We start from the raw sequence: 25,016 nt of genomic DNA on the forward strand, positions 1-25,016 counted from the left end.
ACGTTTTTTTTTACCTATTTGGTGGATTGTTTTCTGTTTTTTTTTTTCTGTTTAGTTCCCTCTTGACGAGGCAGTGTACAGCCTTAAAGGTAATGGGAGAAGAGGTGTTATTTTACTGGGGCAAAGGTCGGTGGTGTGTTAGCTTCTTGTTTAAACTGTCATCCACTGAAGAGTTCACAGCTGATGATGTGCTGTCTGACACCAACAGACAAGGGGGGAAAAAAAATCATTTTTGGAGATTGAATCTGTCACTAGCGTGCAATACAAAAACACATTTCTCCCCTAACTTACTAACAAGAAAATATATTGCACAGGCAGAGATGATGTGGCACAAGCCAGAATATGCAGGTTTTGTTTTTAAACAAGTCTATTTATGAGCCAAAAATTGATAGTAAAACATGATTTTCAGACTAAACAACATCAGTAATATTGAGCATAAGCCAAAAGGTTGTTGCAGCTTATTTGCATTTAAAGAAGAGGAAACTTAGATTTAGGTCTTCATCACTATATCTGAAGATTGGAGAACCAATCAGATTTTAGACCAGAAGGAAACAGTTATTACAAACTGAAAAAAATACGGGGAAAAAAAGAAGCTATAACATAGATGGAAGGATAACATGCAGATGCATTAAATAAACCAACAAATAGAACAAGGGGTGGATGGAGGAATGGACAAGCAGATCAAACTGGACTGACAGATAGATGGATGGACACGGATGGGATTAAAAACAGAGGAAAACAGATATACAAAGGTGAATGGAAATACAAACATTTTTTCATACTTGAAGTAAAATCTATACTGTTCCAGGCTGTGTATGAACGCTTTAATAAAAGCACATCTACATGTTGCACAGCAAAAACATGAACCAATGAGAAAGCGTGTTCCCTCCTAATTCGTCCAAATCGAGTCTGGGACTTGACTCCTGAAAGGACATAAAGCTCAACTAACTTCAAAAAGTGTCAGACTTCTGGTGGCCAAAGACTAATTTGGCTGAACAATACACTCTCTTGGGGTACATACCCATGTTGGCATATATGGTAAATTATGTGACATTATAGAGCTCTGAGCACAGCCCAGGCTCAGGTTTCAGGCTTGATGACACCAACAGGAGGATGAAGACAAATGACATGTCAGAAACTATGGACTGAAACGCTGTCATTTCACTGATGCACCTGACAGCACATCTCCCACTCCCACTTCCACTCCCACACACACAGAGAGATGAAACTGCAGCTGAGATGTTTGGGTGGAAGAGTAAAAAAAAAAAAAAACTTTAAAAAAAAAAGGGACACTGTGCTCATTTCCTGTCAGTAATAACCATAAACCACCCAACAAGATTGACTAGAAATTAATCATTGGATCACAACAGAAAATTGCTACACTGCTGTTGGTGTGGCAGTAATCATAGAAAATGACTTCAAGCGTTAATGATTGTTAGGAGGTTCAGTACCGAACTGAAGGCAGCGAGCCACTGAAATTGAGGCCATTTAAACTGGAAATTGATGAGTGATTTAGCAGATGAGTGTGCTGTTTCAAAGATATGGCAGCAATTCATCAAAACAGAGGTTCATTGTGATTTTTTTTCCCCTCCATTTCTTCTCCTCCGTCACCTCCCTCCTGCAGCTCCCCTCTCCATCCTCCCCATCCTCCCCCAGCCCGTCTCTGTAAATACCACTCTTCAATTATTGACACTAAACTCTGAAGGGCATAAAGACCAGGCATGGCCTTCCCACCTCCAGCGCTATTCAGCAGAAAGAAAAGCACACATACACACATAAAGAAATGCCAGGCCGGCCTCCTGCTGCGGATCACGTACCGACTGGCCAAAACAGAGCGTGCAAGCACAACACACTGCAAACACATTACCTCATACTCCTCTGACTCGATAAGCAGTTTGGCTGTGGTGATGCGAGACTCGTACAGAGGGATTTCATTCTGGAGGAAGAGAAAAAGAAAAAAAACCTGAAAATAATAATAAAGGACGAATGTGACCACCTTTGGAGGAGTGTTTACACGAGAAAAATCAAACAGAGTTCTTCCTTCCTTTGTCTGATAATAACACGATCCAATTTCAGGCTGCAAAATGCTCCGCAGCTGCATGGCTGTTAATCTCAGTCAAAGTGTCAGCAGGCTGAGTTCGGATCAACCTGCAGGTGAAGATAAGAGTCATAACTGTGGAGTCACAGGGGGGTTTGTTCTACCAAATCATCACAAAACCCTTTCCTGTATCACATTATTCTTTTTTTTTTTTAATGAACCCTTATATAATTTATGTGGAGATATTAATATCTAGCACTGCAGCCATTGTTTTTCCCCATTAGAGTGACTCCTGGTGCTGCCTTTCATATCAGTTTTTTTTTTCACGCACTTTGACTTAACAGCACACGTTTGTGAAGGGCTTGTCTCATCTTTTTGATTTTTTTAATGTTCGCCAGTTCATTATCTCCTACTTTTTTCTATTTTTTATTTTTTTTATCTCTGCTGATGTCCTTAACGTCCGCTGCAAAGCACACTGTGACAGCCAGACTGGTTTAAAAAGGCTTTTTGAAATAACCCTGAATAAATATGCGGCAATAAAATTGGATGGTGACAGAATACCGCCAGTTTTCCAGCTTAAACAGCGAGTCAGGAGCTCAGTTAAGACAGCACCCGAAGACTGCAAGGACAAACGGGGATAAAACCATTACCAGTTTTAATACTTTATGTGATAAAAAGTTTAAATATCTGGATTTGTTTTTAAACATTGAGTAAAGACAAAGCTGTTTGTGGTCATCTTATGGATTAACCTCCTGGTTTTAGATTATCCAAAACAGACACAAGTAGATGGGAGTAAGCTTAAGTTGGGGGTGAAAACCTCCGATTTAAACCTCGCTCTTCAAGAAGCTCCTACTCTTTCCGGCACTCTGCCTTCAGCGTCTCATCATTTCACCTCCATTATTGGGTCTAAAGCTGTTCTTAGGAGCGTTGCACAGATAAATAATTTCTATGATAAGCTCAGCAGACTTGCAGTTCCACCAGGTGTTTGCTAATTGCTAGTTTGATGGAGTGGAGAAGACAAAAGGGGAGGGGTACTCTATAAGATACAAAAAATTGTTTTTCTATGGGCAGATATGCATGCAAAATTAAAGTTAAGCACACTTTGCATTCAATATATTTAACATCACCAAACCTTCATCACTTCATGTCACTGGTGGTGCATATTTCTGTGACTTCAATAGACTTCTGCACTGAGGTGAAATATGGGGCCTCAAAAGTCCAAGTTTTTAGGAATGCACAGTCCAATACTCATGCATAAAGCAGTGTGAAATGTTCATGTGATGAGGCAATAGCATAGATACTCTGAGCTTTACTTGCATAAAATTAGCTTAGTAAAGTTATGCTACAATGTATAAGCTCTTGCTAAGGGACAAACATGCATGTTTAAATTATAGGTCTATTCCTTGTTATTCTAATTAATTCAATTTAATTCCTATGTAAACTTTCCAACTTTGAAACATCCCCAGAATGAAAGCAAAAAGTTAATGAATGAGTGAAAGATTCTATCGGAAGATTTATGTTGTCTTGTAGAAATAATAATTAGAGCCATCGCAATACGCACACCAATAATGATGCAAAATTTAGATTTCCTTACACCGCTGCCAACAGCAACACTCTTTAGTGTGGCTGCTGCTGATAATAAAGTTCAGAGGAACATGGAGATTATTGAGACAGGTTTGAAGAGGTTAAGAGTGAAGCAAAATTCCTCTAGTTTATTATTTTGAGCTTTTAAACTTCTGGTGCTATGAAAGATATTGGATTTGAAAGGTTTGGCAGCTTTTGGAAACCTTAGAGTTAAGCTAAACGACTGCATTGTCCAGGGAATAAACTAGAGTTTCTGTAAGGCTAAGTGTGCTAAGTGATGCTGTTGTCCTTTCGGCACTTCCCTCTAAGGGATTGCCACAGTACGGCAGCTGCCTCCACACAGACTTGGCAGATTTTTTTTAAAGACCGAACGCCATTCCCTACGCAAATCCCTGATTATTCCCAGGTAGGAACAGGATTCGAATGGGGAGCTTCTGGGGCCGTGGCCACCTGCTCTACTCCCCGAGTCACCGCCGCCTGCTAAGGGCCCCAAAAGTTCTGACTGCTAATAATAATAAAAAAAAGTAAAGATGCTAAAGTTACATTAAAAAGTGGCCTCTGTGATAATGCATTTTTTATCTTGAAGGCTGTGTTAATCCTAACACTTAAAATGTTAAGATTAACATCAAAGCCAGAGATCTGAACTTGTCCACAAAATTCTGATCAGTGCATTTCATAAGCTGAATATTATTTGTGGCAGTGAGAGAAATAGCAACCAGAAAAGAAGCTTACCTGTGTTTCTTCTTCTGTCGAGGTGGAAGCTGCACTTTGCTTCTGCGCAGGCAACCACATCCCAACACTTTTCAACAGGTATTCCTTCCCTTCCTAAAACCAAATAGATATTCCATGTGATGAACAAATTGTGTAAAATCTACAAACATAAACAAATGCAAATATTCTCGTATTGCACACTGGTTAATTGATACCCCATAGACATTAATGACCAATTATTATGATTTAATTTAATTATTGTAAATAATAATCAATGTAAGTTAGCTAAAAAATAAATAAATGTTGGTCTGACGATGTCTGGGGAAAAAAAACTGGGGCAAGCCTGACCCCTAAAGGCTTCATCTGGTACTGCATTGGTTGAACTCTTGACTACTTCCCAACAATTTAAAGATGAACGATTTGAGATCTTGTTGAAAACGTACTCAAACCTGTTGAATCTAGATCATATTTGGAGCTCAAGGCCGTTTCCTGCTCTCGACACGGATAAATGAAACAACATAGTGAAAAAGCTACGTGAGCAATAATTAAAATGTTACTTTCATGCTTCGTTAAAACTCCATTAACTCGCAGGAATCCGTCGTGACACAGATGGAAGATATAATGTAAATGCTCCTCTTTAATCTTTATTGGTAATTTTAACCCATGATAACCCACAGTGATAACTAATCAACCTCCTGCTGCGGTCAAGAGTTTGTGATTTCAAAACATTAACGAAATGGGAATGTGCCTCGCCAGCGGTGGAGACGAAAGACTGTTTTCTGTAACTAAAGATTAGTTTTCACTAATTTAAAAGCTACAACACATGCAGTTTCTCTAGCATGTCTTGTAGCTTTCAGTTTCTCTAGGAGTAAGAATAAAAATGTTTTGCCACCTACATCACTTAGGTGTAAAATAATCATGGATTATTCCTTACAATGTAACAAAAAATAAAGAGTTTGATTGATTTAGAATATGTTTAGTATGTTTTAGTTTCAATCTATAAGATCAATGCATATGTTAACACATTTAAATATTAAAAAGATATCAAAGTAATGCGATTTTCTTTTCATTTTTATTCACAGAATGCATCTCAATTAATAACTAATTAATAACTAACAATTTTTGGTCTATGATCGAATCAAAAAGCAGAAAATAAACCCCATAAAGTTTAAGTTTGCATACTCTGATCGATACAGTTCCTGAATTTTCTTTTTAATTTACAAAAGATAGAAAGACTTAAGGCACATTTTTGTTTCTCTTTGTTGCAAAACTACCTTTTGAAAATAAAACTGTAACCAGATGGGTTACATTAAGCCTCAAAGAAAAGCAGAAATTGTCACTAATCAGAAAAACGTGAGCAGTGCATATTTACAAGAGTTTTATTGGACTTGTAGGTTTTTAGTAAAAAAAAAAATGATAAAAGTAAATTTTCAAGAGATACTGTTTCAGCTATGTAACACAATATTTTCATGTACGTATAAAGAAATATTCAGTCACAAATGACATTGTTTCAATAATGTATGTTCACAATCAATTCATTTACAACACTTATTCATGAGTAAATAATATATTTATTAAATACCTCACACTGCAGGAGGTTGGGTTATTGCTATATTACTTTCAATAAATATCATTACGGGTCCATTTAGTTTGCACAAATCCTCTATGTTCTTCCAGGATCAAACTGTGAGGTTGATGTAGCAGTTTTCTCCGAAACTGAGTCCAACATGCTTCCTCATCTCTTCCAATTTATCAGTTGACTACATGACCTCAATGATCTGCCCAGTAATTAACATTCCTATTGGCTTTGCCCATCTGTGTGTGCGTGTTAATGTAAGTGTCCGTCTGCTGATTAATGGCATACAATTCAATCTGCTCAGAATAATTAACTCGGCAGATTCCTGCTTTAATGTGGCGATACTTCATCTGGAGTGAGTGGACTGACCTGGTTTCTCTCTGTACTAAACAGGTAACTGGCCATAAGCTGGAGAGCCTCCGGGTTGTCATGGTGATACTGTAAAGCCTTTTCAATGAACTCTCGGCACTTGTCTGCGGCTCCCTCCTCCATGCTACGATCGGAGAAGAGGAAAGGACCAAATGTGGAGTTATCAGAAATGACTAAAACGTGAGAGAGTATTTCTGGGTGTCAGCAGTGCAGGTTGTTCTGTTCCGGTACCAGAGGTCTGTTAAGTAGATCTCAGCCAGGGAGCAGTAGGCCACGCTGACATCCTTCCTTGAAGGGACCTCGTCGTTCTCATCCGTCGTTCCTGCGGCTCCAGCCTGAGCCTGCAGATGAGCAGCACAAGGCCGACTTCCTGATTTAGAGATTATCATATAAAGTATTTAAACTGAAAACATAATGAACAGGCAAGTTTTTTTTTTTTACATCAATAGTTACATAACGTTAGGAAACACTTGTCTACACTCTCAGAGGAACTTCAGTTGAATAGGCCATTTATGCTGAAAACATGGTTGTGTCAAGCAGAAAAAAAAAATCTGAGTTATAAATGAATAACTAACAAAAAAGCCCCAAATGCCCTCTTCTTGTTCAGCACAGCGTATGCACATTCTGCAGAATGACTTATTTTAACACAGAGATTTTTTCTGTTAGTTCATCAGTCTTAATGGAGACATCTGTACTTTAGTAATTATCTGAAGAAAGACATAAACACCCACTGAATTAAGAACTAATTCACTTCTAAAATGAGTTTTGAACAATTTAGTCTTATTAAACATTTTTTTTCCATCAAAATACCAAACAGTCTTTTTTTTTTCCAGCATTTATTTTATCTACTTTTAAGATTTGAAAAACACACTTTTCTGTCACAGTGTTTAAGATTTTTCAAGTGACTCCAGAAGATTTTAGTTAATCGTATAAAAAAATAAAAAAAACCCACATTTGTCCACACCATTGTTCAGACTTTTAATTGTGAACGAGAAATTCAGTTTATTTTATAAGAAATAATACACATTTTTAATTAAACAGGTAAAAATTCTAGGTGAAGGGAACACAACGCTTGTGCTTCCTAAAGCTGATGATCACATGAAGACCCTTCATTATCATGCAACTCGTTTATAGAACCTATCCTTTACAGGATTATTCTCGACCACAGCACCCTCTTCTGATCAAAACATGAAGTGTCTTAAATCTCAACTAGAATGAAATTTTTAGAACGTTCCTCTTAAAAATACACACACAAGATGCATCATTATAGGGTCTATTTAGATACATTCCAGATAATCACATTTTATCAACTACAACTACTGAATTTGATGTATTTCATTGGGAGTTTATGTGAAAGTAGTGCAGAAATGTCAAAAAGTAGGGCATATATTTGTATTCAGCCCCCTTAATTCTGATTCCCAAGATCCAGAAGAGATTAAAGAGATTTCCCTTAGAAATAATTATTCAATAGAAGTTTGTTTGAGATTGTTGGAGAACAAGGGCATAAGGTTGTGCAGACCTTTAACATCAGGATTAGATTTTTTTGGTAACACTTTATTTGAAGGGGTGTGCATAAGACTAGGCCTGTCGCGATAAACGATAAATCAATTTATCGCAAGATAAATTAAACCTATCGACCTCATTTTAATTATCGGCTTTATCGTCTCTTCCTGCCTTTTTTCTTTCTCTTGATGACACTGAATGAAAAAAGGCTCAGCTCCGGTGCTCTCCACTGACCCTCCCTTCCTCATTTCCTTAGTGTAATGTCCAGCTCACACTACACGAGTTGTCGGCCGACTGTCGGCCCATTTTCAAAACCTGAGATCACACATTAGCCGACAGAAATCCTAGGTATAACGGTTCGATCGGGTTCGATTGGGCCGTGTGGTGTCCAGCCACTTGGGCACAAAATAATGGCTACAAGTCCAGTTAACTAATTTTAAAATCAGGCATTAATCATTGCTTTTCTAGAATCTACCTGTGATGCATGTGGCTAGAGTCAGCGTAAAGTCCTGACTGAATGAAAATCATTCTAACCTATTTATGTCACGTTAACGAAGAACAGCTGAAAAGTTACCGGGTTTATCAACTGCTTCAACTCCTCCCCTTGTCATTTCTATATTCTTTGCACGAAATGTTGAATAAATATTAATGTTGTTTCCATAGATGCCAACTTTGCATAAAATTATCATAATTTACAAAATCATCCAAAGTTGGCACTTTTAATGGACTTTCAATGCAACTTTTAGAGCAACTTTGCATTAAAAGTGTCATTATTTACCAAATGACACTTCATGACAACTGTCATAAACATCATAAAAACTTCTTTATGTTCATGACAGGTGTTATGTCATGTTTATGACAGTGTCATGTCAGTCTTATGCACACCCCTGCAAATAAAGTGTTACCGATTGTTTTTAATGATACATCTCTTAGTGTTGTACTCTTCAAATCTGGACGTTCCACAACAGTGGCAAGGAAAAAGTCATGACTGAAAAAATAAAAAGCTCCACAGTTTGCAGTTTCAGACAACATGTGGGAGACGTGGGACACGCGCGGAAACGGTTAACGCGGCCGTGCATTCGCACCCCACCGAGTGCCTGGTCAGGATTTGCATTTGGTATCTGTTGCATCTGGAGTTACTGAAGCCTGTAATCTAAACAAGCATCTTCTTAGCAATGGACATTAATATTATACAATTAAAGAGACTGTAGCGTTCAAAATCAATCCATCATTTTTACAAGCTTGTACATGCAGGGTTGTGGTGTGTTACTTCCTATCTCCAGCGGTCATTAGACAACCCTAGGAAGGTCCCCAGTTCGTCACAGGGCAACACACAAGACAAATAACCATGCACCCGCACTCAAACTGAGGGGTAATTTAGAGAGACAATTTAACCTAATAGTTATGTGCCTGAACTGTGGGAGGAAGTCCAAAGACCATGAGAGAACCCCATAATGCACTGGGAGAAAATGCATCTCCATGGACAAGAGCCCAGGCTAGGATTTAAAAACAGGACCTTCTTGCTACAAAGCAACAGAACAAACCACGGTGCAGTCCAAGACTCAAATGGTTCACTGTAATAAAATGTCTAGCTAGTAATCATTGTTAAGCTTTTATTAACACAAGTTTGTTGCCTAAATTTACCTTAGCTGAGAAAAAAAAACAAAACAAAAACACCTGTGTTCTGGTCAGATGAGACCAATTTAGAATATTTTCTTATATGTACAACACTGTCTGTAGCACTGTCTATCCCCAAAAAACAATATATTTATGGTGAAATATGATGGCGGCAGCATTCTGTGAGAATTCCTTACTTCACACATGTGGTCAGACCCCACTTGTTTGAGGTCAAGGAATATTCATCTGTTAAAAAGCCAGACCTAAATGTACTTGAGAATCTGGCAAGACATGAAAATTGTTTAGTATATTAGTATGAGCTTTCTTGTGAGGATGAATTTGCAAAAAAAAAAAAAAAAATGTAGTCTTTAGCTGTGCAAAGCTGGTAGACATATACACACAGAAGTGACAGCTGTTACAGCCGGACACGATTTTTCTGCAAAGTCATCAATCAGAAGGGTTGAAAACAAAAGCGTGCCACAAGTTTGTTTTTTATTTCCAAAATATTGTGACAAACAATTTATTATTTTATTTTTGTTTGGCAATTATATAATTATATAATTGTGATTAATATATAAATATATTAAAGCTTGTAGTTGTCTTGTGGTCAAATGTGGATAGGTTCAAAGGGTATGAAGTTGTTCTCACTGACCTCTGTTTCCTGCTTCTCTAGAACCGATAGAAGAACCTGTATTCCTCTTGTGTAGTAGTCCACAGCCTCCTGGCCGGTGTGAATTTGTCCCAGATACATGTATTTGCTGTGACCAACATCCGGGCTCAGGTCTATTGCACGGAGAAACACTTAGGACTTGGTAAAGGAAGCCCAAACTATTTCCATTTCAGGACAGAATAAGCAAAATACACAATGCTTTAGTGACTAATCAGTAGATAATGTATAAGGAAAATAAAGTCACAAAAGGATATTGATTTAGCTTTCTGCATGTCTCCTAATTCGGAGCAAATGTGTCCCAGCATGTCAAGAGCTTGTAGGTTGTTGGAGTCCACATCCAGAGCTCTCTGACAGAAAAGGCCAGCCATCTCAAAGTCAAAACTGTCCATGTACTCCTGAGTCTGAACACACAAGATAAGTAAATGTACAGAATAAAACCTAAACACTTTCTACTGTGATACGTTTCATTTTTAAAGGCACCTTCTCTAGTAGTTGTTGTACTGAGTACTTTTCAGCTGTCTTCTTCTTGGCTTTCTCATGCATTCTTACTTTCATCCTTTCTTGAGGTGATAAATCAACAAATCCTCCATCTGTGGAAATGAAACATAGGCGCGAATGAAAAGTTGTGTCTCATTTAGTGATGAATGGCACGAACAAATTTTACATTGGCTATAACAAACAAACAAAATAATAACACTGCACAGCTGACCCCTGTTTTGACGGTTGTCCTTCCTCTTGGGTTTATTTTTCTTCTTGTTCTTAGCCTGACCTCCCATACTGATAAATAACGTTCGTTACTCTTTACAATGAATTTTGCCCCTTAATAAAAAAATCTTTTCCCAAATATACTTCACGCGTGCTAAAGAACTGAACTGTAGGCGGCATGCAACACGCATGCGGTAAGTGCTGAAGCTGGGTGCGCCCCATTTGCGACTTGACGAGGCAATAGGGACGCCGTGTAGGAGTAGTTTGTACACAATCAATCTCAAACAGTGCATCTGTCGTGACATGTGCATATCTCAACCGCCATGCTCGGTTTCACTGTCATTGGTATTTAAGCATATTTCTAAATAAAGTTATTTGATCTGCAGATTTTGATTTCCACCCGGCTATGTATGCGTCAGGAGGTGAGCTCTGGTAAACTGTATGTAATTTTTGCTTTTTGTTAACGGCTGTTGATATAATAATCCAGGATCGATTTGACAGGTTGCCTCTGACCTCCTTTAGCTAAAACAAATATGCATAATTTGCCCTATATTTAAAAGGAAAATACTCTTCTCATTGCGATCTTTTCCACCCATGTCATTCACCGGCTGATTGTTAAGAAACCCATCCACAGTCACAGCTACGGAGAGAGATAATGAACAAAATACCAATCATACTGAATACATTTTTAAAATTTAGCAAGTAGAAACGTAAAATAGTCCAGATCTAGTGTTATGTTTGTTGTTGCATAAATATTCTGAAAGCTATAATAAAAAAAAATGAAGTCTTAAACTGTGTTTTAAATTTACCAATCGATTTCTGAGGGTGCGCTAAACTTGATCGACAAGCTGATGAGCCAATCGGGCAATACGTCAAGACAACGCCTTGTGACGCATCTGGAACTTTCTCGATTTCAACCAATGGTATAATACGTCAAATGGACGCAGCATTTTTTCTTCATTTTACAATTTGTTGTAAATAAACGAATGACAGAAATGCGGCTGGCGGTGAAATTGCTCAACAAAATACAGCCTATACAGACCCCCTAATACTCGAGTCTATTTTGAGGTAAGTGTAGAATATTTACGTCGAAATAATGATAAACTACAGCCTCTCACGACCGTTATATCTGCCGCCGCCCTGGAGTGACAAGAAATTTAATGATAAAGCAATGTACGGTTAGCTGAAAGGTGTTAATGCTAGTGCTTGATAGTGCCAAGCAAAGTTACCTAATATTTTAACTTTTGCTTCGCCATATTGTGTTAAAGAGTGAGCTGTTCGCTCGTTGTTAAATATTTCGTTGTTTATCATCCGTTGTAACTACCTGACGTTAACGAAGCCGCTAGCCTTTTAGCTTGGCTGCAGAGCGAGCAAGTGTTCAAATAACTCTTAGCGCCAGGTTCTGTAAATACTTAAATGTGATATGTACGATCATTGCGTATATGATACAGCTTGCAATTTTTATGTTTCATTAGAAATGTAATTCAAGAACACTTCCCAAGCTAAATTGTGTAGTACAATTAGTAAATACCCAAAAATGTTTCTGAATTTTTCTTCATAATTCATCACTGCTCATGTCAAGTTTCGACAAAAGCTCAAAAGTTTTGCAGCTTTTTTTCAACTGCAACGTAGGAGGGAGTACAATCAGTACAATCATTAATACAGGATACATAATGAGAGCCACATTATTATTATCAATAATTAAGCTGAAATTATCAATAATTAAGCTGAAATTATTGGATACTTTACATATGTCCAGTTTATAAACCCGTTATACAGAAATGTAAAACCCTTCCTTAATTAAAAACACTTTTTAGAAATTATTTCTCTTTGAACAAATGGTTTTTCAATTACCTACCTTTTTCAGTGTTCAATGTGTACAGTCGCATTTCTTGCTGTAGAATAATTTTTCAAAATTAAAAGCTGTGACAGAGAATATTATTTCACAAAACAAGTTTATCTAATGCTTTTTCTTATTTTATTTGAAAAAATAAATGAATAAATAAAATGTTCTACTAATTAACTGTAACTTGAAAACTGAAGAAAACAGCTTGATCTCATCAGAAAGTGGCACCATCTTTTGTGGAACATTTTGTATTCCCATGCATGGTGGAAGATTATTTTTGGAAGAAAAAAACAAACATCGTAAGCTACTTTTTTGCAGGCATGCAGAAAAGTCATTAAGACAGAAAAGGACTTTTCTGGCTTAAACAAAACAAAACAAAAAAAAAACTTTTTTTTTTTCAGAAAGCCTTTCCCTCATATGGTCAATTTTGTTAACTTAAATCACTGAATTAAAATAAAATGTACTCAGGTGACTATGATGGATATTAGAAAAATAAATCATAATTTACCAAAAGCAAAATCTGCTGGTCAAACATGAAGGAGAAGTGGCAATTGCTACAAGCCTAGAAATATCCGTTTGGTAAATGTTTAGTACAGTGATCAGTTAGGTCATTATATAGCTCACTTTGACTAGAGGGAAGCAGTACTTTACAACACTTTGTTTGAGAATATCAATAAAGTACAAATCTGTGAATATCTGTCCAACTGTACAAAATCCAAGCTCTTCTGTTACTCAATATAACAGTTGTTTTGTCTGATCTTGAGGTCACCTTAACCAAAGGCAAATCTGGATTTGTGTTTGTGTGCTGTTGCCTGGCAGATTGATGTCATACCTACGCTCCATTTTGCTGCCAGCCCCTGAGCTCAGACGAAGTTGGACCACAGAGAGAAGTTGTGGCTAATGCCACAGGTACAGACTGCCCTGGGAAGTGGAGTGTTGCCATTTGGAAGAGACTGCATTAAGAACAAACAGCCTCTCTCGTCCCTGCATGAAGGTTGGACCGAAGAGGGCGTTACTAAGGATTTGAAGCCAATCATGTCAGAGTTAAATAAGGAGGTGGTTGATCTGGTTTGGGGAAAACCAACAGGGGGAGGAGTTTCCACTTCGATCTTTCGAAGATGGTCTCAAGGTAGGGCTTTTGTTGTGATAACCACAGTGAGTTAATGTCAGTGTTTTCAGTTGTTTAGAAATTGGCAAACATTTGAATATCTCTTTCTGCCAGGCTAGACAGCCTAGAGTTGATCAAACTATTTTGCACATTTTAAATCTTCTTCTTTTATTTTTTATGTATATGTCTGTTGTCAATCCTTGTTTTACTAAAGATCCAGCCAACATTTTGCTTATTGTGTGCCTTAATATGTATACAGGATGAATGATTGGCTCACTGTTGAATGAAGACTTCCCCTTTTCACAGGCTTTGTTTTTAGTGAACATGAGCAAACGGCTCTGAAGCAGTTTGAAGGAGGACCATGTGCTGTGATTGCACCTGTTCAAGTAAGTTTCTCACTGCACAACAGCCTGAATATTAGCTCATTCAGTGGCAACAAGATAAGATCATTGAATATTAGATACGTAACTAACATGATATATAGCTAAAATTCCAGTTGCTGTAAACTGAGTTTGTGTTTCTTTGCAGGCTTTCCTTCTAAAGAACATTCTTTTTAACAGAGAAAGTTCCACCTGGAGAAAAATGTCAGGTAACTTCCCTAAAAAGATGATTATTGGGTTTTACTGTTTTCCTTATGTCTAACCAAAACAATTGATATTTTCACGTTTGTCTCCGTTAGAAGAGGAGCAGAAGATGGCCCTGTGTTCAACACTGAGTGAAATCCTCGAGTCTGCCTGTGCCAGCCCCTCCACAGGGTTCTGTTTTGTGACCTGGGCCAAGGGACAGAGCCCACATACTAGCACGCTTTCTAAGACCCAGACACAGTCTCAAACACAGGACATGCCAAGACCAGAGAGCAGTCAGTCGCCACAGGAACAGCAGCCAAGTTAGTCTCGTATCATCCCCCACTCACTGACTGCATCTTTGGCTGCCCAACTAAATACATTTTACTGAAGTTTGACAGACTAACTCTGACAATCTGACGTTTTGCCTTGATGGTTTCTGTGATTGTGTTTTCTTGTGTCTAGCTGCTTTGGCTGCTGAGGACCTTGGCTTTGAGCAATTTCACAGTGTACTTCAGTAAGTGAAGATTATTTTTTATCAAATACCATACCAATATTTCCTCTCATCATAAATACTTTTCCCAATATAGTCTGGTAAAATGATGAATATTCTGGAGGGAGGGATTTAAAACAAACAATGAGGTTGGACAATTGCCAAAGTGCAGGATTTTCTGCTGCATTTTTCTCGGAAGCATGAGGAGCATGAAAAGGAGGTGTCAATTTATCTGTCTTGGCTTTTAAAGTGAACTTGCAATTTCACTCTCCTTACAATTTGCCAACTCTCTGCTTTCATTGATTGCCTTGTTGAAAGAGCGCTTATCTGACACACAAGATGTCTGTTAAAGACACACCAGCAAATTAAATATATGCACGGTTGAGCTTGCTGTGAGAAACATTGAAATTTCATCACATAGCTCCCTGACAGCTTAGACTACAGTCAGCAAAACGCAAAGCTTGCTCAAAGCAAAGAGGTGCATGCTAAATAAGACAGACGGATTCACTGGTATTTTTTTAATGAGCATTAGGATGAGAAGGATGGAGCGCTAATCCCTAGCGGTCTAATATTTCTTTGTCCTGTTTTGTCTTGCGTCATTTTTTTTTTATTTTTTATTTTTTTATCTTTACACATTAAGGACTGGCAAACACAATCCATGTCCTGTGACATTTTACAACCTGACACCCTTGGAATTTACTTTTTGCTGTTTCATGTTATTTTCTTAAGATTTTTACACATATTTATACTTCCCCACCTCTCCTTTATCCTGCAGCAAGCTAACTGTCCTGTCAGTGTCTGATCTCAGAGAGGAGGTGCTGTCTCTATACCAGTCCTGGAGGGGGTGCTGTGGGGTTTTGCTTTTCCTTTACTCTGTCATCCTCACTAAGGTAAGGGGAAAAAATGTAGCAGGGAGAGATAAATGGTCATTTCAAATACTGATTTCTGAGATTAAGGGGATTTTAAAAAATAAAGTTAATTTGGTACAAATCGAATATAAGTTTTTGCGTTTGGATACTTATTCAGAAATACTGTATGTTAATGTTCAAACTTTATGTGGAGGTTGCAGAGATTTCTAAATGTTCAACAAATGTTTTCTTTTGCTCCTTTTTTTTTTTTTTTTTTTTTTTTGCAGGGCATAGAGAATATTAGAAATGAAATCCAGGACCCAACAGAGCCCCTGATAGATCCTATACATGGTCATGGAAGGTATACAAATCCATCTTCTTGTTTCTTCAGCATTAAGCTGACTTAAAATGATTATTATTCAAAGCTGTTTTAGTTTACATTATTAACACAAGTATTACAAAGTGGATTTTTGTTTTTATTAAAATTCTATCGCTAATTAAAGACTTTGCTGTTCTTTTGTTCTTATGCAAAGCACTCCTTATTTTCTTCGCAAAGCACATATGTGCACAACAGATTTTCTTTCTTATATAAACACTGTTTTTCCTTGTCCCTTTCTCGTTCAGTCAGAGCCTGGTGAACCTCCTTATAACCGGCCATGCCGTCTCTAATGTATGGGATGGAGACAGGGAATGCTCTGGCATGAGTAAGAGCTGGCACTGATGTTATTGAAAAATAAATCTCATTAACACATGGAGCAAGTAGTAATCCTAGACTTAACCATATTTCTCTGAGATTAGCCATTGCTTTAGTCTCATATCTTCACATATTAACAGTAAATAACTCAATCTTCCGTCATTAATATCAATTTTCACCTCTCTTTTTAATTCTGTTTAATTTCTTGTAGAGTTGCATGGAATTCATAAACAAGCATCTGTTGGCTTCCTCACGCTTATGGAGTCACTGCGCTACTGCAAGGTACAGACACATGCAGAAGATAAATGAGGAGTATAAGCAAACTGTCAAGCTCTTGCTAAGTGTGCTGAAAACGTGTGTTTTTGTTTTTGCTTTTTTTGATCGAGAATTCAAGATGAACACAATTGAGTTGAGCACGAAAGCTTACGAGTAAATAGACATTTGATTCATGTTACTCTGAGATCTGGTATATTTCCAGTAAAAGTTACAAACTACAACACGTTTTAAAAGATTTAGAAGTAAACTGTTCAAACAAATCAAAAGGACACAACATACTTTCTCACTTTAATTCACCAAATTCCTGCCATGGGACATTCAAGGATTTCTCTGACATGCATGAAGGAATTAAAGCAACAGTCTGGCTTTGATGAGGAAATAACATCTTAACATGATATAGAACTCAAAAAAGTCGATTTTGCATAACAGCTTAAGAATGTGTTTGCCTTGGAGCTTCAGTCACCCAAACAAAGACTTCAAAATTGTTGAAACCATCTCCATCCAAACTGATTTGCAGGAATGGGTAAAAAGTTTGGAAGTCTCTACAAACTGGAATGAACTGGAACTCGAGTTTTGACTTGGAGGGATTGAATACGTGTTCATTCCACACTGTTTAGAGTTTTCATTTGTAAAAACCTCTTTTTCCTATCCATTTCTCTTCGTGTTGGTTTGTCGCACATCATTCTAATAAAATACATTTACTGTGGGTGGAAATCGTGTTCAAAATCTAAGAAATACTTAGGGCATCTATACAGCTATATATTTAAGCTTTTTGACTGAGGCAAATCCAAGTTACACGAAATAAATAAAGTATTATCTAAAACGATTGTGAGATCATGAATCTTGGGATTTTAACATATTGTTGCAACTTAAGTCACAAAGAGCTAAAATTTCAGTATGGATGTGCAAAAGGGAAATAAAGCCATCATAAAAATATGGAAGCTAGTCTTCAAATTGGCTGAATGAACCCGTTTACAATGTGCACATGTACCCATTCATACACAACATACATGTTATCCTAACAAGGGAAAAGGTCATTTTGGTGAATATGGGTTTTTAATTTAATCCTGATGGTGTTTGGGGAGTTTATTTTTGTAATGTGTCTTTTCTGTTCAGTCAGTCAGTTCATTTCTCTAATAAAAACATTTGTTTGATTAGAAGCAAATGCTAAATCATAGTGGTACCTGCCAAAAATAGATTCTCTCCTTTTATAATCTATTCCTTTTGCTGTTTCTTTTTTTTTTTTTTTTTTTTTTTTCCTTTTAGGTCGGGACATTCCTCAAATCTCCAAAGTTCCCTATTTGGATTCTTGGCAGTGAAACGCATCTCTCTGTATTTTTCACCAAGGCAAGTTGAGTGCACTCATCCAGTACATATTTCACACACTGACAGAGTGTGCAACACAAGGCAGATATTTCTCAGCAGGTTAGAAAAACTAAAATAAGGAATGTGCTCAACAGATTTAGTTTTGTGTAGATCAAATATCAGTGTGTATGAAAAAAACAGGTGAGGCAGAGATGGAGGGGGAAGGAATGTGAACACAGGAGATTGTCTTATATGGCAGGTGTTGCATGTTGGATTGTCACCAATCAAGTATCAAGTCGGGAAGAAGAGAGTTAAATAGTACATTTGTTATTGTATGATGTAAAAGTCTGCTTGGCTTCACTAAAAGACACCAGGTTTACCTTTGCTGTCAGGGCAATTATAACAAAGTGGATGGATGTTCCAGATTTTTTTTTTCTTGGTAGAGTTTAGTCTCAAACACTCTCAGCATTCATATTTGACTAAATAGATAATCAAGAATGAGACGATAACGTGATTTTAATAAATTATTTTGTGCTATTAGTGTGTGGCTATTAATGTGGTGTAAATCACAAACTTGCTGCAAACACAAGGGTCACATTAACAAAGGTATTTAACTGAACACAACTTTTCTGCTGTGTTTGCACCCTTTGAAAACATGCAAACAGGTATTTCATGGAAAATGTATTTTCTTAGTAAAGCAATTTTAAAAATGCAGATTAAAAATGAAATGGGTATTTGTATGCAATTTATATCTGGAAATAATTGAATATGATGATGTAGAGGCCAACGATTCACATAATCATCATCACAAATTGTGCTAGAAGCCACAATAATAGTATAAAGTTTTATGTTTTGTTTTGTATTCTCTGTGTGCGTGTGTATGTGTGTTTATGCTTATTTACTCCCTCTCTGTCTATTTTTTTTTTTCTGACATCTGGCTTACTCTGTCCTGCCTGTTTTGTCAAAACAGAGAAAGCTGAGAGGCTAAAAGGTTCCAAAGAAAATACAAGGCTCTTTAGTCTGCCACAGCTTTAGTGATGCTTAGAATCTCCTTAAATGTTTGTGTCGTTAACACCTCCTGCCACGTCAGCATTATGCACTACAGTGATTTTGACCTTAATCCTATAGTGTGTGTACTGATGGAGATTTTTTTTTATTTCTTTTTACATCTCCCTTTACAAGATTTCTGCTGGTTTGTAAACCTAATAAATGTGAGGGATGAAATACAGCCAAAATGGTTTCTGTTGAATCCCAGTTTTACAGGGGCAGTGGACAGAAACATAGTCTTGTTGTGAAAATACCATGTTTAAATGCTGTGGTTTTCAGTAATAAAACTAACCAATGATTCTGTTGTAGCAATTATGCTTATTAACTTGCGAAATCATTACTTACTTACCGAGTTAAAGTTGTACAACTTTAACAAACTTTGCTTCACTGTTGTAATTTTACAGCTTTTAATCTCTTTCTGGACTGTCTTGTTGCAGTAGCAGAGCTCCGTGTTCTTGGTACACAAAACTCCAGCTGGTTGAAAAAACACGAGATCTAGACTTTTTCTGACCTTTTCTACTCAGTGTTCCAGAAATGCTGTAACTGGTTAAACCCATATTACAGCTGAGGCAATGTTGGGACACCTGAGGAGAGTGCCGTCAGGTGTGTTTCCTTATACAGGTGTGTGTGTGTGAATGCATTCATCTTGTACTAAACCAGGTTATCACACCCATCAGTGAGACTGTAACTATATACAGCAAAAGATTGTGAATTAAATCAAGGGTCTAGGAAGTTCTCTCTATCATTACAACACGCTCTTAATATAAAATTGATTAAAAGCTCGGTTACATGGCTAAAGCTCTGCCCGGCAGTCCTAGTGTATCAAATGTTGGATCTGTGATGAACCAATCATGTATGCGCTAATGAGTTACCGATTCACACAACTCCCCGGGGCTGGAGATATGTTTGTATGTATATACATTCACATAGCAGAGCAGAAGAAATTTAATCCTGATTAGCTTTAGTGGTGTGCGTGCGTGCGCGGATTTAGCTGGTTGGTGTATTCCAAGGGATGTGATTCCAAAGTTTCATCAGAATGCATTTGTTTCATTCAAAAGCACACAACAAATGCACACAAAAACTGGCTAAGATACACAGACAGGGCTACATGTTGATGCTAGTAGTCTGCTTCGCAAGCTAAAGACCAACAAGAGAGAAAAGTAGACTTGTTGGAGCTACTTTGGTAAACCTGACAAGTTTCATTTGGACTCTTTAAAAGGAAATCTTTTTCAAGCTAATTTGAAGCTTATTATCTATTCTTTGTTATACAAAACAAAACCATACCTAATTATAATGCTTTTAACTCCAGCAAATCCTCTCATTTGTATTACCCTGAACGATTGTCAGTGTCTGACCATGGCTTTTAAATTGTTATCTTAATAGCATTTTTGTTTTTTATTTAATCTGCCTACACAAAATAAATATTTCCATTTCTGTTTCACATGCCAAGATTCTATGTCCTGTATTAGGGTTGGTCTGTGTGCTAGAAAAAGCCATAGTGACTGTATATTGGATTGTAATAAGCAGTACACTGATTTATCAGCCAGTCAAATGATTGGCACCGCTTTTCTTAAGTTTGGGAAATCGGTGATTGGCCAATGCTTGCATATAAAGCCAATCTCATCCTCTACCTCAGAAAACATTTAAAAATCAACCACTGTCCTCTTCTGCTCTTCCATGAGAGAAGTTTGACGGATAGACCGGCCCACCAGATCATGTCTGCACATTTGCAGTTAGCAATAGTAGTTAAAGTTAACAATAATAGTGACTTTCTCGCTATAATTTGCGGCATTTCAAACTAAAAAATTGGTATTGACCAAAATCGGAATCAGCAGGTCCTTCCTTTTAAAGATTGGTATTTGGTGATTGGAGTTGACTGGAGTTCTTAGTATGTAGGTAGAGGAGAAAGATAAAAAACAGTCATATTCCAGAAAACCAGCCTACTTTTTTTAAGTTTCTTTCCCTTCCAGTTTTTAGAGATTAGGCTGCCCAACTGAAGGATCATCCTGCAAATCTTATTCTTTACCTTACTAGTCCCTCATGGGATGAAAAGGGGAGGAAAGGAAGTTGAGAGGAAGGATGCACTTAAAAAGGGCACTGCAGTGGTCACTCAGGAAAGGGGCCTAGGGGAGGGGGATCCTCTTGTGACATTTCTCATCAGTCTTTACTCTACCCTCACTGAGTGATGAGGTTCACAGGCTGTATCCGAACGTCTCCTGGGACTTGCATGTGTGTGTTTGTGTGACTCTGTGTACAGTATTTGTGCTCTGGGTCAGTGATTTACTTGAGGTAGCAGCCGCCATGGCGCTCTCTGTCTTCTAAGACTTCCACCTCTGTCTGCACACAAGACGTCTTTTAAAGGCTAGTAAAAAAGAGGAAAGTGGGCTGACGGAGAAGAAATAAAGTTTTCCTTGAAAATAATTGAATGATATGCTGCTATGCACAACCAACTTGTATTCATTTATGAAGGAAACCCAATAGATTTCGGCAATTGAAATGTGGAACTAACTACTTCCTGGAGACTGGGCAACTTCCCTGCATTGTTACAATGTAACCACTGGAAGAAAAGACTGGCCCGGGGACACAGCGATATGTTCGACTTTTTAGGGCTTTTGGACCATCTTAGATTGGGACAAATCTGGACAGAACTGTTTTATAGGTATTCTTTAAAACCTAGTTTCATTTTATGGAACATTTTTCTACTTAAAACGAGAATATAAATGTATTGAGTGCAGAATAAGAGGCTTGTCTACGATGCCATTCTTGCCAGTACTGCTCCTGACCCATTACATCATTCCTAAAAGATGCAATAAAAAGATAGTGGAAGATTTCTATAGAACACCACAGGCACATTTAAGGATCTTTTTCCCTCTAAACAGGATTGCTCCCTTGTTCATTTGATCAGTGGGTGCGGGTCATATGTAAACACAAAACAACAAAGCGGTGTACATTAACAGTCATTAATAACCTTTGACAGGTCAGACCAAAGGTCATTGTAATGGGATAAAGGGTTGTCATCGGAAGTGTGTACGTGCTGCTTTATTCTTCGTTCACCCTTGGGTATTTGTCAGTGTTATAGGAGCCATCAGTGTGTTATACAACTACTCACTGGTGTCTCATCTCTTTTCACAGAGACGCACTTTTGGTTATCGAAGACGGCTTCATAAATCACTGTTTTGTTCTGTCTGTCACACTCGAGGCTCATGCTCGTACCCACAGACCTCCAGCAGAAACTGCACACTCATTATGTGGCAGGAGAACATCTTTCCATTGTTTCTTGTGATTTCTTGTGATGGCGTGGGTCATATGCTTTTGTAGGACCCGAGTTTTTAGACGAACTAAGAACTATAAAGCGCAAACACAGTAATGACCCATTTACATAGCAATCTCTTGCATGCTGACCTTCTCCTCAATCTGTCTTGTAGTAAGGCTATCTGTACCTGCTCTGAACAAGACTGGAGACATTATCCAAGACCTGTGCTTTGTTTTGAAACTGAGACCTTTAAATATACTCCATGTCCACTCACAGCCTCTCAGCACACACAATACCTCTTTAGGCGAACAGGAGGGAAAGAAAGTGTAATTCTAGTAAAAGGCTATGCCTACCTGTCTTACCTGGAGTAGCTACCTTGATGTGGAGATAAAGTCTGAAAGGAAGAAGGAAGAATGAACAAAAAGTGGAGGGCAGAAAGGGAGGAAATACTACAAAACTGGAGTACCTACTTATCCCAGGAAAAGGTAGCTAACAAGGGCAAGAGACAAAGTGAAAGGGGAAACTAGATGAGTGAGAGATCTTCTCTGCTTGAAGAACCCCAAAAACATGCTGGTGAAGGTTTTACCCATTCACAGACATTCCATGAAGTGACACAAGTGCTGAAAGGGTCAAATTACTTTCAGACAAGCTTTTGTACTTTATCTAGCAGACCATGATGCAGGAAACCCAACCAGATTACAACAAAGGAAGATAACTTAGACAGTCAACAGCACTTCAAATCTGTTGTAAGCCAGTCAAGATCTCTTGGCTAATAAATAAAGCTCTTATACAATCTCAAAAGGTGCTTAAGGTTATTGAAATGCATTTATTTTTCCAAACTGTAGCCTGTGTCATTGTCTAAAAGTTTTATGCATTCCACCATTCATATGTCTGTCCTTTCGTCCATCCAGTTATTCTCTTGTATGTCTACACATATATACATGCCTGTCCATTTGCTATCCTAAAAACAATCCATCCGTTTGCACTAACTTATTACATTTCTCTGTTTGGCCCTTTTACTATCCATTTACAATACTGTGACAACATTTTTTTTTGAAGGCACAGGTTCTTCCTAGTTGAATGCAAAAATATGATTAATTATAACATCCAATAATAAGCAGAGGACAATTGAATCCTTGTTTATAAAATTATATAATTTAAGTGTCACTTCGGTTTTTGGTCTGGCAGTACACAAGATGATGCTTAGTAAGTTTTAATATCCTTTGTGAAGTGAGAACCATTTTGATTCAGTTGTGTAAATATTTCACCTTTAATATTGCTTTTCATTAGTGTGCCAGTGTGTGCTTGCATTTGCTTGTCAATTTAATATTACGTACAAATTGATTTTACTACTCGTTAACAAATAAAGAGTCATTCTATATCAATAAATACATTGACTGAAAACAAACCTATATCTAGTTCATGCAAAACCTATTACAAGCATAAACGAGATCCAACACTAGTTTGTTTTGTGGCTTGAGTATTTGATAGTCTACTAAGCCATGTGCTTATTAACATTTTCCTGCATTAACTCATACCACAGTGGAACAGAGTGTTACGTGACTAGAATGTCGTGTGGTGCAGAACTGGTGGGCCACCGGATCTCCAGCAGAGGCCCCGGGAAGCGCTTAAGATTTTATTTTTTTTGTCTTGACTGCATCAGAGGAGAAAATTCCTCATAACGACGCTTTTGTGTTTGCCTTGTCAGCTTAAGAAGGTTGCATATTATGTTGTTGTTGTTTGTTTTTTTTTGTTTTTTTTATAGGGGGGGGGGAATGTCCTCGCCGTGTTGGAATTTACAACTTCTAGAAACAACCCATTGTTTTGGTAGGTGTGCGCCTGCAGGGAGGCGAGGGACTGAGCGTCTCTGTTTCTGCAGCTTTTCTTCCAGAAGTGCCATAATTTGGGCAAATTGGAGAACAAATGAATTCTGTCCAATATTTTTTTTATTGTATTTTTAATATTTTTTTGTTTTGATATATCGACTATTTTGACAGCCCTATTTGTATTTTCCTTGTCTATCCATTTTCCCTCCGTCCCTCAGTTCAGTACCCTGGTTTCCATCTTCCTGTTTGTTCCCCTTCTCTCTGTCTCTGTTCTCTCCTTTAATTCTTCCATTTGCCCATAATCTTTATTCAACATCCCTTATGCCTTCATCTGTCCATTTTTCCTAGTTTATTCATTCCTCTGTCCATTCACCCATTTATATGAATTTATTCTTCAATCTTTCTGTTTGTCCAACTTATTTCCTCTTTAAAAATTTGTCTACAACTTTTATTCTGGAAAAGTATGGATTTTAAATGTGAAAAATTTGTAAACTGACTAATCAAAAACACACTCACTCTCATCATACTGCATAAAACGGTTAAATTAGTTCTTAAATACAGTCTCTTTTTTTTATCCTGTTTGCTGATTCTTTGAGTTAGAGAAAATAATCCCACAGTATAATTTGTTTTTTTAATCAGTCGGGAAGCATGTATCTGTATGTTGTTCATCCTTTACTCATTTGGGGTATATTGTTGTTGCGTTGTCATGCAGGTCAAGGGTTTGTGCATAAGAGGTCAAACTGCAGAGTTTGGAATGTGCTCCTTGATTTCATTAGCCACACTTAAAGAGAGTTGGCCTTGGTGTTCCAGTGTGTGTCTCTGTGTTGTGTTGTGTGTTTGTAGGAGCTCTAAGCAGAAAAGAATCCAATGCTCCCGTATAAGCAAACATTTGGTATCAGGGGATGCAGTGTTTATTGCTCAGATTCTGTCTCTTACCAACATGTTCGCGGTGGAGAAAGAAGAAACACCAAGTAGACAGGCGCA

General features: G+C 37.6%; 2 protein-coding genes across 2 annotated transcripts in view; one reads left to right on the top strand and one right to left on the bottom strand.

Annotated features, from left to right (window-relative positions):
• Nucleotides 1–10,993, bottom strand: part of LOC106923121 (uncharacterized) — a 31,891-nt gene extending 20,898 nt beyond the window's left edge. The window contains exons 1-8 of the mRNA XM_014996013.2: nt 10,778–10,993; nt 10,549–10,658; nt 10,323–10,469; nt 10,051–10,200; nt 6,510–6,619; nt 6,279–6,402; nt 4,355–4,447; nt 1,868–1,936 (exon numbers count right to left, since the gene is read on the bottom strand). Of these exons, the coding sequence (XP_014851499.1) occupies nt 1,868–1,936; nt 4,355–4,447; nt 6,279–6,402; nt 6,510–6,619; nt 10,051–10,200; nt 10,323–10,469; nt 10,549–10,658; nt 10,778–10,844 (870 nt within the window). The 5' untranslated portion in view covers nt 10,845–10,993. The remainder of the gene's footprint in view (nt 1–1,867; nt 1,937–4,354; nt 4,448–6,278; nt 6,403–6,509; nt 6,620–10,050; nt 10,201–10,322; nt 10,470–10,548; nt 10,659–10,777) is intronic.
• A 717-nt stretch (nt 10,994–11,710) lies between these two features.
• mindy3 (MINDY lysine 48 deubiquitinase 3) overlaps nt 11,711–25,016 on the top strand; it is a 28,286-nt gene continuing 14,980 nt past the window's right edge. The window contains exons 1-11 of the mRNA XM_014996010.2: nt 11,711–11,841; nt 13,439–13,748; nt 14,034–14,113; nt 14,256–14,316; nt 14,407–14,613; nt 14,756–14,807; nt 15,559–15,673; nt 15,919–15,992; nt 16,256–16,335; nt 16,537–16,607; nt 17,868–17,948. Of these exons, the coding sequence (XP_014851496.2) occupies nt 13,520–13,748; nt 14,034–14,113; nt 14,256–14,316; nt 14,407–14,613; nt 14,756–14,807; nt 15,559–15,673; nt 15,919–15,992; nt 16,256–16,335; nt 16,537–16,607; nt 17,868–17,948 (1,050 nt within the window). The 5' untranslated portion in view covers nt 11,711–11,841; nt 13,439–13,519. The remainder of the gene's footprint in view (nt 11,842–13,438; nt 13,749–14,033; nt 14,114–14,255; nt 14,317–14,406; nt 14,614–14,755; nt 14,808–15,558; nt 15,674–15,918; nt 15,993–16,255; nt 16,336–16,536; nt 16,608–17,867; nt 17,949–25,016) is intronic.

The sequence above is a fragment of the Poecilia mexicana genome, unplaced genomic scaffold (genome assembly GCF_051168715.1).
Source record: "Poecilia mexicana isolate PSO_F unplaced genomic scaffold, ASM5116871v1 scaffold_16, whole genome shotgun sequence".
Taxonomy (NCBI): domain Eukaryota; kingdom Metazoa; phylum Chordata; class Actinopteri; order Cyprinodontiformes; family Poeciliidae; genus Poecilia; species Poecilia mexicana.